The sequence below is a fragment of the Schistocerca cancellata genome, chromosome 3 (assembly GCF_023864275.1).
Source record: "Schistocerca cancellata isolate TAMUIC-IGC-003103 chromosome 3, iqSchCanc2.1, whole genome shotgun sequence".
Classification (NCBI taxonomy): domain Eukaryota; kingdom Metazoa; phylum Arthropoda; class Insecta; order Orthoptera; family Acrididae; genus Schistocerca; species Schistocerca cancellata.
Window position 1 is genome coordinate 390,088,321 of NC_064628.1, and position 18,965 is coordinate 390,107,285.

The 18,965-nt window shown below is 45.8% G+C and overlaps 1 protein-coding gene across 1 annotated transcript in view; it reads right to left on the reverse strand.

The window, feature by feature from the left end:
- Positions 1 to 622: 622 nt before the first annotated feature.
- LOC126176326 (uncharacterized) overlaps positions 623 to 18,965 on the reverse strand; it is an 89,567-nt gene continuing 71,224 nt past the window's right edge. The window contains exon 4 of the mRNA XM_049923476.1: positions 623 to 950. Coding sequence (XP_049779433.1) covers positions 623 to 950 — 328 coding nt within the window. The remainder of the gene's footprint in view (positions 951 to 18,965) is intronic.

The following is an 18,965-nucleotide window of genomic DNA, read 5'->3' on the forward strand; positions in this document are numbered from 1 at the left end:
AAAACAAAAAGCTAATCTATATCCTGGTAAAGGAAGCCTCTGAATTGTCAAATTATTTAGGTGGTGCTCCGATATACTAATAATTTCAGAGTCAACATCTATAAGCAATTCACTAACTTTATCTCTACTATGTAAATGTATGGATGTAGAGGCATATCTCACTAGGGGTAAGATAGATACTGCCTACAGAAAAATTAAAGAGAAGCACTCGTATGTGAAGCAGTGGCTCCGCCACCATGACAAGGATTGGTACCGATGGGACATACACGCCCTTGCGTCGCGCCGGAGGAAGCCCATTGAACGATATGGAGATTACACGGAAAAATAGGGTCTCTAGATAAAACACCATTCTTTCGCGTGTGGAATTCTCATTATTTTCAATAAAGAATTGTTGAAAAAATTGCGGAGTGTTACTTCCTTGGCAACCATCGTTTCGGCTCCTCTGCCGCCGTGGTAGGGAATTGGGACGCGTCAGTTTCATTGTGTACCAGGATTATGGACATGTACTTGCAACGAAACCAAACGTCAACCGCGTAGCTTTGTTTTTTCGAAGTGAAAGTTAAAAACTGTGTGACTACTCCCTGGCTGGGTAGGCAGAAGCAGTCGGTCGGAGGCCTACCTGCTAGAAGAGCTTGCGGCCGGCGGTGGTGGGCGGCCGGCGGCGCTCGGGCAGCCAGCAGGTGATGTCGACGCCGCCGTAGTGGTCGGAGGCGGCGTCGCCGTTGGGGGCGCCCAGCAGCGGCGTCTCGGCGGCCACCAGTGACGCGGCGGCTGCGGCGCGCGTCAGCGTCGCCGTGCGCCCCACCGTGGCCGTGCGCAGCGGCACCTCCGCCCCCGGCGCCACCCCAGCGCCGCCGCCGCTCGCGCCGCCGCCGGCCTTGTTGAGCGCCTCCAGGCTGTCCGCGGCACGCGACATCGCCTCCAGCCGCTCCAGCCGCGACCTCAGAGACCTGTGGATCGGACAGCGCGCTGTACGCCTCCAATATGTATTACACTACTGGCCATTAAAATTGCTACACCAAGAAGAAATGCAGACGATAAACGGGTATTCATTGGACAAATATATTATACTAGAACTGACATGTGATTACATTTTCACGCAGTTTGGGTGCATAGATCCTGAGAAATCAGTACCCAGAACAACTACTTCTGGCCGTAATAACGGCCTTCATACGCCTGGGCATTGAGTCAAACAGAGCTTGGATGGCGTGTACAGGTACAGCTGCCCATGCAGCTTCAACACGATACCACAGTTCATCAAGACTAGTGACTGGCGTATTGTGACGAGCCAATTGCTCGTCCACCATTGACCAGGCGTTTACAGTTGGTGAGAGATCTGGAGAATGTACTGGCCAGAGCAGCAGTCGAACATTTTCTATATCCAGAAAGGCCCGTACAGGACCTGCAACATGCGGTCGTGCATTATCCTGCTCAAATGTAGGGTTTCGCAGGGATCGAATGAAGGGTAGAGCCACGGGTCGTAAAACATCTGAAATGTAACGTCTGCTGTTCAAAGTGCCGTCAATGCGAACAAGAGGTGACCGAGACGTGTAACCAATGACACCCCCATACCATCACGCTGGGTGATACGCCAGTATGGCGATGACGAATATACGCTTCCAATGTGCGTTCACCGCGATGTCGGCAAACACGGATGCAACCATCATGATGCTGTAAACAAACCCTGGATTCATCCGAAAAAATGACGTTTTGCCATTTGTGCACCCAGGTTCGTCGTTGAGTACACCATCGCAGGCGCTCCTGTCTGTGATGCAGCGGCAAGAGTAACCGCAGCCATGGTCTCCGAGCTGAAAGTCCATGCTGCTGCAAACGTCGTCGAACTGTTCATGCAGATGGTTGTTGTCTTGCAAACGTCCCCATCTGTTGATTCAGGGATCGAGACGTGGCTGCACGATCCATTACAGCCATGCCTGTCATCTCGACTGCTAGTGATACGAGGCCGTTGGGATCCATCACGGCGTTCCGTATTACCCTCCTGAATCCACCGATTTTAGATATTCTGCTAACAGTCATTGGATCTCGACCAACGAGAGTAGTAACGTCACGATACGTTAAATCGCAATCGCGATAGGCTACAATCCGACCTTTATCAAAGTCGGAAATGTGATGGTACGCTTTTCTCCTCCTTACACGAGGCATCACAACAACGTTTCACCAGGCGACGCCGGTCAACTGCTGTTTTTGTATGAGAAATCGGTTGGAAACTTTCCTCATGTCAGCAAGCTGTAGGTGTTGCCACCGGCGTCAACCTTGTGTGAATGCTCTGAGAAGCTAATCATTTGTATATCACAGCATCCTCTTCCTGTCGGTTAAATTTCGCATCTGTAGCACGTAATCCTCGTGGTGTAACAATTTTAATGGCCAGTAGTGTGTAATCCGTTCATCATAAGAATAAAACTGATGTAAACATTGCACTATGTATTCTTCTGCGTTTGCTGGAACCTCATTGGATACCAGTTTCATGTGGGACTGCAGCCAAGCTGTCGCGAGTACTGTCAAGTATTACATAAGGGTACATTATGAGCTAACCTCCCGCCGGACGTTGGAGTCCCCCATTCGGGCATCGGTGTGTGTGTTGTTCTTAGCATAAGTTAGTTTATGTAGTGTGTAAGTGTAGAGACAGAAAACCTCAGCAATTTGGTCCCTTAGGAATTCACACACATTTTGAACAATAACAGTCATCTTAAACCCTAACCTAAAATGTTCGCATTTGAAATAGAATTTTTTTGCAAATTCGCTGTCAACTCGGCATAGAGAGCGATCATTAATTACAAAATTTCGCTTGTTTATATACACCGGTGTGGGAAACTTAAGGACGGAAGTAACTTTGCCATGACGTGTCACTGCCAAGTAACATAGCACGATGGAACTTGGGCCGTAGATATAAACAACTGCCACAGTATGGTGCAGAAGGCAACTGAAAAATGCGCAATGAGACGAACAGAAATGGCACTTTCATATAATAGTTTGACTAAACTTCTAACGATTTGCCATGGTCTCCTGGAGCAGCTCCACCTGTGCTATTCGATGTTTCAACGCCATAGCCCGTTAACTGGGATGTAATTATTTTACTTGCAATTAATGTGAAAGGCAATTTCTGGTTGTGAACTATTTTTAAATTAAAATGAAAAGCAATGGTGCCGTCGTTAAGAGAAACAGGGGCCTTTTTCATTAAATGACTGACTTAATTCAGAACTTTTACCAAAGTTAATGCAGTGTCTTCCGAAAGTAGCAACGCCCCACAGTTTTGGCTTGGAGAGAAAATCTTACTGTAAAATTTATTACTGACCGTGAATTTAAAAATGTTTCCTTGCCGAAATTTGTATTAAACTGATTGTCGGACTGCGCAATATTAAAATGATTGCAGATTTTGTCGTATGTCACAAACAAAAGACTACGGCGCATGAAATGGCGCGTGCAAACTGTAATAACCAAAAGAAGTGCTTCCGTACTTAAGAAAATCTGTAAAGGAAAGACAGGTTTACCAATGAAATATGGTTAAACTTTAGCAGCATATTGTAAAGAAATAAAAGTCAACTTACACTATTCCACACAGCCTAATATTTAAAACAGGAAATCCTCTACATGAAACGCGCGATATCCAAGCGGACGTACTTGGTATTCTGATTTCTAATAACAGTTCCAGTTGCAAATAAATAAGTAGCAGTCCTATTGGCAATTTGTGGTAAGGTCTTATGGGACCAAACTGTTGAGGTCATCGGTCCCTAAGCTGACACACTACTTAATCTAACTTACGCTGAGGACGACACACACACACACACACACACACACACACCTATGCCCGAGGGAGGACTCGAGCGGCTACCCCGCGCGGCGTAAGCAGCAGTCGAAGAAAGATCTAGTACGACGAATTCATCGAATCCGCAAAATTAATTGCGTAACATGAATCAGGCAAAAACAAGAGAACAAAAGAGGAGAGCAAAAAAGAAAAGAGAGAGGTGCCCTTGTTTCTCGACTGTTTCTGCTAATTACGCGTTATGGTCTTTGTACGATTTTCGATATATTATCCAGAGGTGTCTGGCACAGTTACATTACTTTGGGTAAATTTCGTGTAAAAGTTGGGGACGTTATAGTGTATTGTCATTGGAAAGAATGAAGTCGTGGCAGAATGCATCCCTGAAAAGACCCACACGGTGAAGGAGTACATTGTTAGAATGATATTGACCAACATGTGTACCGTGTTCAAATATTTAGTCGGTACGCCCATGCAGCGTTATGCCTCCAAACAACCTAACTACTGGACCACCAAAACGATCATGTTCGACAATGTTTCCGGGTACATTACGCCTCCCCATCTCTCGCCATAAGGGAGTACGTCCAGAATCAACCACTATTCAGATCAAATCTCCCCCCTCCCCAACCCGAGAGCAGCACATCACCCAGTTACTCGTTGGTCCAGACCCTGCGGTCTTAGCGCCGTTTCAAAAGTCCGTTGCACAACGTAGCGATCATCTGCTGTTGTAATTGGTCGTGGTGGGTACCACCTCTCCTTCGGGCAGCAATGGCTGTGGCTCGGAGTACTATACATGCACGTGAAACAAGGTTGTGAGTAATACCAAACTCCTGGTCTACACTCGTCACAATTTATTTAACTGTGGAAGTAATTGTTTATTTTTATCGTGAAGTAATTACGCTCTTGAGAAGAAGCAAGTATTTATGTTTGCCGCAATTTCTCTATTTGACAATCAATCGCCGGCCGTTGTGGCAGAGCGGTTCTAGGGGCTTCAGTCTATAACCGCGCGACCGCTACGGTCGCAGGTTCGAATCCTGCCTCGGGCATGGATGTGTATGATGTCCTTAGGTTAGTTAGGTTTAAGTAGTTCTAAGTTCTAGGAGACTGATGACGTCAGATGTTAAGTCCCATAGTGCTCAGAGCCATCTGAACCATTTTTGATAATCAGTCAGAAACAGACATAGTGGTCGTAAAGTACCAGATCATTGAAGTAAATGACTGGGGTTCGATCCATGGTTAGTCCCACGATTTTTATGTCATTTTTCACTTCTTTTACCGGCGGCAAAGTTTTTTACTGTGAAAAATGTCGAGTTGCGCCGGGGTTCTGAGTGCACGCTCAACTAGACCTCCACTTGTAAATGGCTGCGTGAGTCAGAGGGAGGCCTCCAATAGCGCCATGCCCAGTATGCCGCAGTAGCGTTCAGTCCAACCTTCTGTTTGATGACACACTGACTTAGTACAAATGTTATGGTAGATTAGAAAGTAAATGTCTTCTGTAGAGAAATCTTTGAGTGCAAGAGAAGTGGGAACATGGGTGTCTTCATGCAGTTGAGTCAACTATCTTCAAGACCTTCTCCAAGACTTTTGCGATTATTAAGGCCGTGATGAATGATTTAATGCACAGACATAAAATCAGCATTTCTAAAATGAGTAGCTGACACAGATTTTTATGAGTCTGTCTTCGTGAACTAGGTCATTTGTGTGATTTTCTGGCACACAGGTGGCGATTTCAGCCGGCCGTCCACTGCGGTGAATAGCGGTGACTGATTTTAAAATGTTCGATTCAGAAGTACAAGTTTCCGCCGCTTAAGCGATTTTAACCTGACTGTCGAGATCTTGTCGAGTAACTTTTAGCAGGTTGGGTAACGAAGTGGACTTTTATGTTCGGGCACACAGCCCACAGTCGCATTAAATTTCTTAAAGGAAGTCATTTCCCAGCATAATACTTTCTTTTATTTTGAAATAAAGAGGTTATGTTCGATTGTATAACGATTAGTTAATTTCATACTACGAAATGGAATGAAATGATCGTGTGTCATCGTTAGCTGGGAGGCCAGTCCAGGGAAGTTCGGGCACCGTTTGCTGCAAGTTTTATTGCAGGAAACGCCATACTGGGCGACTTGCGCATCGGTGATGATGAGGTGACGAGGAGGACGATACAACGCCCAGTCCACAGGCGGAGAAAATCTCCAGCCTGGCTGGGAATCAAAATAGTTCAAATGGCTCTGAGCACTATGGGACTCAACTTCGGAGGTCGTCAGTCCCCTAGAACTTAGAACTACTTAAACCTAACTAACCTAAGGACATCACACACATCCATGCCCGAGGTAGGATTCGAACCTGCGACCGTAGCAGTCGTGCGGTTCCGGACTGTAGCGCCTAGAACCGCTCGGCACCGTGGCCGGCCGGCCGGGAATCGAACCCGGGCCAACGACATGGTAGGCAAGCACGTTACCACTCAGCTAAGCTGGCTGACGCACAGTGCTAAGCTATATGACAATAAAAATTTTGATGCTTTCACAACGCTATCATCTACCACTTGGCTCAAAACATTAAAAGTCACAGAAATGACTCTTCGGAGAAAACCAAAGAGCGAAGAAAAAGTACGCTACTAAAAATAAGAAAAAAAGAATTGTTTGATGTATGTTTCCATTGACGCACTTACGCTAACGTACTTTAATGTACATAAAATGCCTTCGCAGTGGCGAATATGACCAGCTGTCAGCTGTGTAAGGGAATGACAACAGTGAAAATTTGTGGCGGACAGGGACTCGAAACCGGATTCCCACCTTAACGCGAGCCGTCGGCTTAACCACTTTTGGCTATCCAGGCAGGACTCACGGCAAGACCCAGACGTTCATATTTCGTCATTCCTGCCCCAAAACCTAGTCGTAAACACACTATTTAATTCTCGAACAGTGGAGCACATTTTACACTACTGTCCATTAAAATTACTACACCGCGACGATGACATGCTACAGACGCGAAATTTAACCGACAGAAAGAAGATGCTGTGATATGCAAATGATGAGCTTTTCAGAGCATTCACACAAGGTTGGCGCCGGTGGCGACACCTACAGCGTGCTGACATGAGGAAAGTTTCCAACCGATTTCTCATACACAAACAGCAGTTGACCGGCGTTGCCTGGTGAAACGTTGTTGTGATGCCTCGTGTAAGGAGGAGAAATGCCTACCATCACGTTTCCGACATTGATAAAGGTCGGATTGTAGCCTATCGCGATTGCGGTCTATCGTATGGCGACATTGCTGCTCGCGTTGGTCGAGATCCAATAACTGTTAGCAGAATATCTAAAATCGATGGGTTTAGGAGGGTAATACGGAACGCCGCGCTGGATCGCAACGACCTCGTATCACTAGCAGTCGAGATAACAGGCATCTTATCCGCATGGCTGTAACGGATCGTGCAGCCACGTCTCGACTCCTGAGTCAACAGAGGGGGACGTTTGCAAGACAACAACCATCTGCACGAACAGTTCGACGACGTTTGCAGCACCATGGACTATCAGCTCGGAGACGATGGCTGCGATTACCATTGACGCTGAATCACAGACATGAGCGCCTGCGATGGTGTACTCAACGACGAACCTGGGTGCACAAGTGGCAAAACGTCATTTTTTCTGATGAATACAGGTTCTGTTTACAGGATCATGATGGTCGCATCCGTGTTTGGCGACATCGCGGTGAACGCACATTGGAAGCGTGTATTTGTCATCGCCATACTGGTGTATCACCCGGCATGATGGTACGGGGTGCCATAGGTTACACGTCTCAGTCACCTCTTGTTCGCATTGACGCCATTTTGAACAGTGGACGTTACATTTCAGATATGTTACGGCCCGTGGCTCTACCCTTTATTCGATCCCTGCGAAACTCTGCATTTCAGCAGGATAATGCACGACCGCATGTTGCAGGTCCTGTACGGGCCTTTCTGGATACAGAAAATGTTCGACTACTGCTCTGGCCAACACATTCTCCAGATCTCTCACCAACTGAATACGTCTGGTCAATGGTGGCCGACAACTGGCTCGTCACAATACTCCAGTCACTACTCTTGATGAACTGTGGTATCGTGTTGAAGCTGCATGGGCAGCTGCACCTGTACACGCCATCCAAGCTCTGTTTGACCCAATGCCCAGGCGTATGAAGGCCGTTATAACGGCTAGAGGTGGTTGTTCTGGGTACAGATTTCTCAGGATCTATGCACCCAAATTGCGTGAAAATGTAATTACATGTCAGTTCTAGTATAATATATTTGTCCAGTGGACACCCGTTTATCATCTGCATTTCTTCTTGGTGTAGCAATTTTAATGGTCGGTAGTGTAATTGCAGGCCACTGTCGGGTGCCGGCGGATAAATACGATATTGCAGTGCCTGTGGTGCTAAGGACAACGATGCAGTTTTCCTTCGAAGGTGCATACATGTCCGAAGGATCACTGCGTCTTTCGCCTTAACATCACAGGCACTGCAGTATCGTATTTTATCGTGTTACGTGCGCTGGCGCAGTGACAAAACCGGCGTAAGAGTTGCAAATGGTTCAAATGGCTCTGAGCATTATGGGGCGTAACATCTGAGGTCATCAGTCCCCTAGAACTTAGAACTACTTAAATCTAACTAACCTAAGGACGTGACACTTGTTTTAATTTTACTTATGGACTTCATATCTTTGATAGCTGTGCCTGTAGCGACTTTGGTAGGGTGAACCTCCTATTATTGCTTCCACATGACACAACATACTTCGGAAAAAGTACAGTGGAACAACATACTTCGGAATATTGTGTAGATTGATAATTCCCAATGGGCGAAATTAGGTGACTGATAAATTATGTAACAGTGCTTGTTTCGAAAAAAAAATACCGTCTCACGAAAAAGACTTCCTTTAAGAAATGGAATAGAAAACAAGACTTCAGTATCTGGAATGTGCTGCTCGTTTCGAGATTGGCGAAATAGTCGGATGTGACGTCACACTCGGCGCAGTTTTTCCCAGATCACGTCACTGATTTCCCGGTGAGATGCAGCCGTTTTACATTGGAATTCTGGGACTTGCTGCCGCAGTAGAGAAACAGCCGGCCCTCTGTTGACTTCCTGGGACTCTCACTGAGAGAGTTTTCCTGGAGGCCGGAGTCGGCGGACCATCGTCCCGCTGAACTGGACAGACGGAGGGAGAAAGAGACACGGGCGGGGCCAGCAGGCAGCGAGTGACGGGGGACGGACCCCCTGCCCCCCTGAGATCGCGCGGACCCCCACCGTGCCCCGCGACTGACGTAAAACGGCCGCCGCCGGCGCTATCTGGCCGTGGCGACCTCGCGGCCGGCCTGTTTGTCACCTCCGGACGCTGGCAGTCCCCCCCCCCCCCCTCCGCCACTTTCCTCCCGCCCCCCGCCTTTCATCTTAGCCGCTTCTTCCTCTGTCAGGCATTTCATCACACCGGCCCTCGTGTCCTTGCGCTGCGGAGACGAAACGGCGAAACTGGATTTTTCCGGCACCAGAATCGGCGCATCTATCAGATGACATTCGGACGGCGGAGATGCGTCGCAGAAGCTCACACACACCCACGTAGTACACCAACTACGGCACAACGCGCTACATTAAAAAAACTGTCACTTGTAAGGTTTCATTGCGCACTTTGCTGAAGGGGCGAGTATGCTGACCGTAAGGCACCTTATTTTTATTTCCTCCTACAAGGTAATTTACATTTCCATAAGCACAGAATGAGTACTAATATTTTCCTACTTTTACTATATTTCATAAATATTGCACTGTGACTGCAGTCTCATGTTTTCTATCCACCTTGAACCTCCTCGCCACCCCTCCCCGCGTCTCTTCTGGTCTCTCTCCCATTCCCGTATCCCTAGTCGTCCACTATGCCAGCATTACTGTACCAACCTAATCTAACGGATTACCACTCTTCCCCACTCAGCCGCCACGCCTCCCTCATCTCTTAATGCTTTGTTTGTCGGTATATATCACAAGTCTCTTGTTACCCCCTCCCTCCATTTTGGAGCCTTTAACCACTGGCCTATAGGTAGGTCCCTTGAAGTTAACATTTAATCAAATTTTCACTCATATCGCTGCTGTCATTTTATCCAGCCCCCCATCCATATCCCTCACTTAAACCCACCTATGCAGCATCAATTTATCACTTCCCATCTACCGTCCCCCCCCCCCCCCCCCTCGCATTTTTAACTCCTACTGTTAACTTTCGTAATATACTGGGTAATTGTATCCCAGAAAATTGTGGATTTTACTTCTCCTGTTTTTCCTTCTCGGTGTATTTTGGGCTTGTTTATTTCATTCGATATCAATGGTTTTCTCTGCAACTTCACCCTCTTTCGACTAGCACTGGGTATTCTCAGTTCGAACAATCATCAGGTCACCTCTAATACACGTTTCCTGTAGTAAGCAGAACCACATCTGAAAGTTGAGATCATTTGCATTTAGGCACCTGAAGATTTCTATTATACAGCAAAGCCAACTAAAGTAACGTTTTGGTGTCTAGTTTCTGTAATGTTAGAGTGTTTCAGTCAAATATGAACCTAGTTATAACAATTTTAATTACTTTTTCCAGGATTGGTATTGCGGGTTCGCTGAATTCATTTTAAGAGCCCAGAACAGTTGAGTCTAAATTACCTAAAAGCATTTTAGCAAACTTAAATTTTGTTTAATCTAAAAAGTACATGTTTGAAAGAGGAAACTCTTCTTTCGTACCTAGTCTTCTTGGCACTATGTTGCATACCACTAAATATGGTTTTAATGTCTACGAGTCAACCGGCCGTTGTGGCCGTGCGGTTCTAGGCGCTACCGTCTGGAACCTCGCGACCGCTACGGTCGCAGGTTCGAATCCTGCTTCGGGCATGGGTGTGTGTGATGTCCTTAGGTTAGTTAGGTTTAAGTAGTTCTAAGTTCTAGGGGACTAATGACCTCAGAAGTTAAGTCCCATAGTGCTCAGAGCCATTATTTGTCTACGAGTCACATACTTTTCGTATTTCAACGAACGTTTGCCCCAAATTTAGCAAGCCTATAACTGCTAAATGGGCTCAAGTCCTTAGCACACATTTCCACACCTTGTCAGTAACTACGTCTTTGTCGTGAGTAAACAGCTGGTGAAATTTACAAACATGTCGTAACAAAAGTGGTTGAAATGGCTCTGAGCTCTGAGGGACTTAACATCTGAGGTCATCAGTCCCCTAGAACTACTTAAACCTAACTAACCTAAGGACATCACACACATCCATGCCCGAGGCCGGAGTCGAACCTGCAACCGTAGCCGTCGCGAGGTTCTAGACTGAAGCGCCTAGAACCGCTCGGCCACACCAGCCGGCATGTCGTAACATACTCGAGGTTACCGAATGAGTGTTTAGTAACTTTTTACACAATTTGCGTTGCGAGAGACCTACCGTTCTATTTGAAGCTGCCTCATGAACACAAGAAAACGTTCCTCACGCTGGACTTGGGTTCCGTTTCTTGACTGGTATGCAGTCACCAATTCTTAATTTCCACCCAGTCTTCTTTAAGTTCGGTTTGTTCATTTTGTTGCTGCCACCATTATGAAACTACCTACGCAGACATGTCATGTTGGACTGACAGCGCAACCTGCCGGGTGCAGCAGGCAGAACGGGTGCCGTGAAGCTTGCCAGGCTTCGGAAGCCCAAGCGGGCCTGCTCTAACCGCTGTGCTTCAACACACATGCACTCTTGTGCCTCCGTTGCTGACGCTGGCGCTGATGCTGAGAAACACGAGCCGGAACTTCGCTCACGGTGGTGCAGTTTAGACAGAAATTGTCGTTCCTGAGGTTCCTAATGGGTGGAAGAATATACACTACTGGCCATTAAAATTGCTACAGCAAGAAGAAATGCAGATGATAAACGGGTATTCATTGGACAAATATATTATACTAGAACTGACATGTGATTACATTTTCACGCTATTTGGGTGCATAGATCCTGAGAAATCAGTACCAAGAACAACCACCTCTGGCCATAATAACGGCCTTGATACGCCTGGGCATTGAGTCAAACAGAGCTTGGATGGCGTGTACAGGTACAGCTGCCCATGCAGCTTCAACACGATACCACAGTTCATCAAGAGTAGTGACTGGCATGTTGTGACGAGGCAGTTGCTAGGCCACCATTGACCAAACGTTTTCAATTGGTGAGAGATCTGGAGAATGTGCTGGCCAGCGCAGCAGTCGAACATTTTCAGTATCCAGAAAGGCCCGTACAGGACCTGCAACATACGGTCGTGCATTATCCCGCTGAAATGTAGGGTTTCGGAGGGATCAAATGAAGGGTACAGCCAGGGGTCTTAACACATCTGAAATGTAACGTCCACTATTCAAAGTGCCGTCAATGCCAACAAGAGGTGACCGAGACGTGTAACCAATGGCACCCCATACCATCACGCCGGGTGATACGATACGCCAGTATGGCGATGACAAATACACGCTTCCAATGTGCGTTCACCGCGATGTCGCCAAACGCGGATGCGACCATCATGATGTTGTAAACAGAACCTGGATTCATCCGAAAAAATGACGTTTTGCCACTCGTGCACCCAGTTTCGTCGTTGCGTACATCATCGCAGGCTCTCCTGTCTGTGATGGAGCGTCAAGGGTAACCGCAGCCATGGTCTCCGAGCTGATAGTCCATGGTGCTGCAAACGTCGTCGAACTGTTGGTGCAGATGGTTGTTGTCTTGCAAACGTCCCCATCTGTCGACCCAGGGATCGAGACGTGGCTGCACGATCCGTTACAGCCGTGCGGATGCGATGCCTGTCATCTCGACTGCTAGTGATACGAGGCCGTTGGGATCCAGCACGGCGTTCCGTATTACCCTCCTGCATCCACCGTTTCCACATTCTCCTAACAGTCTTTGGATTCCGACCAACGCGAGCAGCAATGTCGCGATGCGATAAACCGCAATCGCGATAGGCTACAATCTGACCTTTATCAAAGTCGGAAACGTGATGGTACGCATTTCTCCTCCTTACACGAGGCATCACAACAACGTTTCACCAGGAAACGCCGGTCAACTGCTGTTTGTGTATGAGAAATCGGTTGGAAACTTTCCTCGTGTCAGCACGTTGTAGGTGTCGCCACCGGCGCCAGCCCTGCGTGAATGCTCTGAAAAGCTAATCATTTGCATATCACAGTATCTTCTACCTGTCGGTTGAATTTCGCCTCTGTAGCACGTCATCTTCGTGGTGTTGCAATTTTAATGGCCAGTATTGTATATTACCTTTCTTCTTGATTCGTTCTTGCTATTGGGTACCTGTAAAATAGAAGGTAAACACTCTGCTGGGGGATTAGTAAAGAGCCGGCCGGGGTGGCCGAGCGGTTCTAGGCGCTTCAGTCCGGAACCGAGCGACTGCTGTGCTCACAGAATCTAATTCTGCCTCGGGCATGGATGTGTATGATGTCCTTAGGTTAATTAGGTTTAGTTCTAGATGACGTCTGATGTTAAGTCCCATAGTGCTCAGAGCCATTTGAACCATTTGATTAGTAAGACTTAATTCCTTCGCAGGTCAGGCCAACGCGTGGTTGGCCTGTGGTGCGGTTGCTGGTTCAGTCCTCGTATGATCCGGTTGCGGGAGTGCCCGCTTTCTCTTAGAACTTCCTGGCGATGGCGATGTCTCCGTCGCGGCAGGCTGAGCTGCTTTTATGGTTGCGGCGGAGACGGGGGCTGGCAGACAGGCTGGAAGGAGAATTTGTACACGCCCGGTAATGGAGGAGGCTGGCGTCGCAGATCGATCCGCGCCTTGTGTCGAATCGGAACAGCGCGGAACTTTACGCACTATTCGATAACGGTGGTTTTCGACAGACTTGCTGCCCCATCCAAATTTTTGTATGGGGTGTCTACCGGTGTTTGTCCCTCGGCAGTCACGAAATGAATAACAGCATGTTGGCCCTGTTTTCGGTAATAACGTAGCCATAGTTCACGCTTCCGCATTTACCGCACGCAGTCGGAAAGACACCTAAGCTCTACTAATCCCTTGCCTACTGGTCGGTGCTTATATACCCGCTTCGGAGTCGCGCTACGTTACGTATATGCTGCAGCAACGCTCTCAAACGGAAACTTTTTGATCGCCTCTTATGTATTCAAGTTCGTTGTAACACAGAGCTTTTATTTCAATGGTATACTTGAGTAATAATGTTGGAATGTGATGATTTATTTACAAGTATACAGAACAATGCAAGATATTCATTGACTCGAAGAATATTACTTGAACTGGGAAAGAACTAGTTATTGAGCGTAATTGGTAGATGTTCTTTGACTTTAAAAGTTTAATAGGAAGAATTTCTAATTGAAGGCAGTATAAGATGGCTATTTTTTGATGATGTTATTGGATGTGTTAATGTTTGTAAAGGAAAGTGGTATATTTGAAGAACTGTGGTCAGAGAAACAGTTGTTAGGCAACAGTATCTGTGTCTGCGATGATAGCACTGTGGAGTCGTAGAATCTTTGACATTCAGTAGTGGAAAGGTGCGGTGTGCAGCAGGCGCGGGTTTGTTGAGTGTTCAGTGTAACACATGGACGCATTTTTCTATTCCATGGACGAGTTTCTGTTTCACAACTGGTAAAAAATAGTTGTACCTCTAAATGTAGTTGCATGGGTAGAACTAAAAATTTCAGTAATATTAATATTAGCGCTATTCAAGTGTGGATATATATCTTGTAACCTGACTTGTTCCACATCATATCGACAGAATAATCGGGAAAGTAATCTACGGAACATGACATAACTAAAACTAACTATGCGAGTTGCAGATTTATTACGGGGAGGAATGATCACTGGGAACAATTGTTGGATACATACGTACATAAAAAAGGACTTGAAATGAAGAACAAGGTATTATTTGATGAGCTAAAAAAGTTTATTTTTATTTTTGGTTGGTTGGATTGGGGAGCAAAAGGACCAAACTACGGGGTTATCAGTTTAATTTTGTAGACTTGTGTTGTTGGTCCACTTCAACCTCGTCGCAGTCGAGTTTCTGATAATTATTCTATTGATTAATGTTCTCAGTTAATTTGCTGTACCATGGAAGTTATTAGATTAAATGAGTTTTGATATTAGAGTCTTTAATTGTTTTCTTTGATAAGTTCCTTCCTAATTGAAATTTTAGTACTTAAAGGTTGAGTCATGTGTTTCTTTGGCATTCTGTATCGAGATTATGTACCCAATTATCGTGGACGAACAGTAGTTAGTTTTTAGCAGTATTTTTTATAGCTGTTGCGGACTCATGATGCGTTGCTGTTTCTACCAGCACTTCATTTTGCAGGTGAGATTCACAATACCCGATTGTTTCGTTTCCTTTGCGCAATGTAGGTTCATTCAGTTTCTTTATTTTACCACGGCCGAAAGTCAATGCAGCAATTTTCGTGTGTTTCAGGTTACATTCTTATACAGGTCGACATTACAGTTTGCTTTCCTTATATACAGTTACATTTTTATCGAACAATTCGCACTGACCAAATCTACAGCCGGCCGCGGTGACCAAGCGGTTCTAGGCGCTTCAGTCGCGTGACGGCTACGGTCACAGGTTCGAATCCTGCATCGAGCATGGATGTGTGTGATATCCTTAGGTTAGTTAGGTTTAAGTAGTTCTAAGTTCTAGGGGACTGATGACCTCATATGTTAAGTCCCATAGTGCTCAGAGCCATTTGAACAATTTTTGAAACCAAGTCTACGGAGCGTGAAATCATTGGTTTGCTTATTTATTTGTTTATGAATGAGATCGGTTTTTCACAGACACAGGATTTTTTTCAGTTTCATGTAAGTGACGTGGCTTTGAGCTTAGTACCACATTTAAATTGTCAGTTCACTTTCCCAGGTTTGTATTTACGATAACACACACAAGTAACGCCTATTCACTTACAGCAATCAAATGAACATCTTCGGCCAGACATATAGTGTTAATTAATTATCCTTTGCGCGTCATGGGGGATTTTGTGTATTAGGCCCCTATGTGATGGACGTTTCACCTGAGCGAGCACTATGTTACCAATGAATCGCTGAGGACCGGGAGTTTGGGACAGTCAGAAGTTCAGTGAACTGTGTTCACTTCCTTTACAGGAGGGAAACGCTACACTTCCATCGGGCAGTCCACGTTTATGAAAAACGAGGATACGTACATTGCAGTGGTAAATTTGGAAAAGGTTTTTGGTAATGTGGGATGGAGAAAACTTTTCGGTTTATGTGAAAGAGATTGTATTGATGAAATGATACACAGGCCGCAATAAGGAAAAGTGTAAGTTAGTGATGCTTATTGTCACCGCAGTTAGGAAATTTTTGCATAGGGGAGACAATAAGGGAAGTGGGTGACCGTGGCAATACATGAGTTGATCGACACGGTTAGAAAATCGGCACAGTACGTTTCTCTCATGCCACAACAAGAAGAAGGCTAGAATGATGCTATGCACAGCATTTGGTCATCCTGGATGGTTAAATGTGTAAGAGGTCCGAGCAGATGTAATTTCGATGTATTGCTCACGCGCTGCCTGCGATATGTAAGGTATAAGAGAATCTCAGACCAGAGAGCAGTGTTGACTGCAGTAGGAACTGTGTAGCAGTAGGAGTAAGTTGTTGCTAGCGAGCAGTCTGGTCTGGTGTATCGTGTTGGCTGGGCCGGTCGCTGTGCAGCGAATTTCGGAGCCTGAGCATTATTGTATAAGGTAAAAAGCAGCCTCGCGCGTATGTAGTATTGCTATCTCAAGTCCCATGTAAATGTTTTAAAAATCTCCTAATAATAATCTTTCTCATAAAAAGTAACTTTTAACAACCAGTCATTTCAATTTAAAGAATTTACTAATTTCTCCAATCCATGATCTTCCTGATTATTGCAACAGAAAAATCAGTTGTTTCCTTTCATAAATGACAAATCTATCGGCCAGCATTGCATAGGGCTGTGCCAGAAAAATTTATTGTAAGAGCAGATATATACGCGTTATCCGGCGACTTCTTTGAGGTAAGAATTTTTCTTTTTTTTTTTTTATTCAAAATGATCTTTCAGGGCCATGACGCAGCACTGCTGACGTCCAAAATTTACCAGGTTAAATTCACAGTCAATTATTCAAAGGTTGTAACTGAGTCACATTTATTATTGAGAGATTAGTCACATTGTATTATTGCAAAATTACCGAATTTATCTGAGGGAGGTTACGCTGAATGTGAATGAACGACATAATTATAATTTTTACTGTTGAGAGGTTTAGGAATTTTTCTGTTTTAAGGTTACACTAAATGAGAATCAAATTTTTTGTGCGGAGGTTACAAATGTATAAGCAGGACAAAAAGCCCTGGAGAAAATGGGTCAGTTATAACACCTAGAAATATATTTAGATGACCGCGTCTGTAGCTGGGTGATCAGCGCGACTGACTGGCATGCCTGGGACCCGGATTTGATTCCGGGTGCTGTCAGGTATTGTTCCTCTGTGGGAGGACTGCAACGGGGTGCACTCGGCCTCGTGAAGCCAACTGAGGGGCTGCTCTACTGATTAGTAGCGACAAGGACCGGTTGACTGGTGTCCAGTGACATCACTGGAAGAGGGTGACAGGGCGGTTGGTCGGACCCGATTAGCCCATCTAGGGTGAGGATGCGCAAAATTTTTCTTACTTTTTTAAGATTAGAGCAGATATACAAGTTTAGGGTTGAGCTCTGGGTGGGAGGCACAGTTTTTTACTCTCCCCTGCCCTTCCCTCTCTAATTATATTGTGCTCCTCAGTTTTAACCAGTCACAGGTGCCTAAAGATTTAAGAATAGTAGCAAAATATTATTATTGTTGTTGTTGTTGTCGTTGTTGTTGTTCTTCTGCAAACCATTTAGTATAATTTAGTTACATCCGTGCTTACTTCAGCAGTTCCGTAAAATTTCTAACAGATTGAAATTCCCGTAAATACAGCGTCTGAAAAGCATTAGTCTAAGAAATTTAGATGTACCTGTCTCGTGTAATAGCTTTAAAAACAGTAACAGCAACAAACTATAACATTAATAATTTACCTGAATGGTTGGTGTCCGTTGTTTCGGACAAGGCCGGAAGAACAGGCACCACACACTCATATAATTTGATTGGCCTATCTGGGCAATGGATCCACCTTCTTCAGTGCGGCTGCACAAGTACGTCTGACTGTGGCATTCTCAGTGAGCGAACATGGAGTAAATGGACACGGATTGCGGATAGTTGACGCTAGATGGTAGTGTGAATCGGTCGTGTGGCGTGCTGAGTGTTCTGCGCAGTTGCGATAACGCTGTGTGGCGGATGGCGCTGTGGTTATCGCAACTGCCTCGTAAGCGGGAGTTACCGGGTTCGAATACCGGTCCGATACACCTTTTCAGGTTCCACCGAAGCGTCCGATCCCACCCGTCGGCTTTGACCCGTGACGTAAGACTGTTGTGGTGTGTGACTTCACGACGGCGCGGAATTTAGTTTGAGAGTGGCGTGTTTGTAGGTGTCGTTTTGATGCGACCGGTGGTGCTCTCTGGTGGTGTGTTAGGTGATGTTTCTGGTTTAGTGTGCGTCGTGTGTGAATTTTGGTAAATTGCTTTTTTTACGTCTTTGGTAGGTATGGATATGACTGACAGGGTCAACAGTTTTCGGTTGTCGGCTATGATGGGGGACAGTGCGTTGTCTCTAATAAAATTTCTTCAACTATTCGAATTTTTGGATGAAGTCGTGAAGTGTTCAGTATGCTGTGAAGAAATGAGGCTTACTTAAAGTTCCGGCGTCTCGGACCAGGGACGGGTGTATGTGGAGATGTTGTAAGGATAACAGGACAAGGGAAGTGTTCGATCCCAATGTGTGGTTGTATCGGGAGATGTTTTTGAGCTATATAGGTCAAGGGAAGTGTTAGGTCCTAATTTATGGGCTCGGGAGCTGCTGTTGAGCTATATAGGTCAAGGGAAGTGTCCGATTCCAGATGATATTGTGTTTAGTGGTATTTGGGGAGTTTTGTGATGTCGGGTTTTTTCGTCGTTTTGCGTGGTTTCGTATGGGGGTGGGTGTCTAGTGGTATTTGGGGAGTTTTGTGACGTCGGTTTTTTTGTCGTTTTGCGTGGTTTCGTATCGGGGTGGGTGTCTAAATTTGTTTATATTTAGTTTGCCCCCACCCAAAAACCCCCTATTTCCCACGCTTGTCCCGTTAGTGTCATTAGGCTTTTTGTGGAACGTGTGTATGG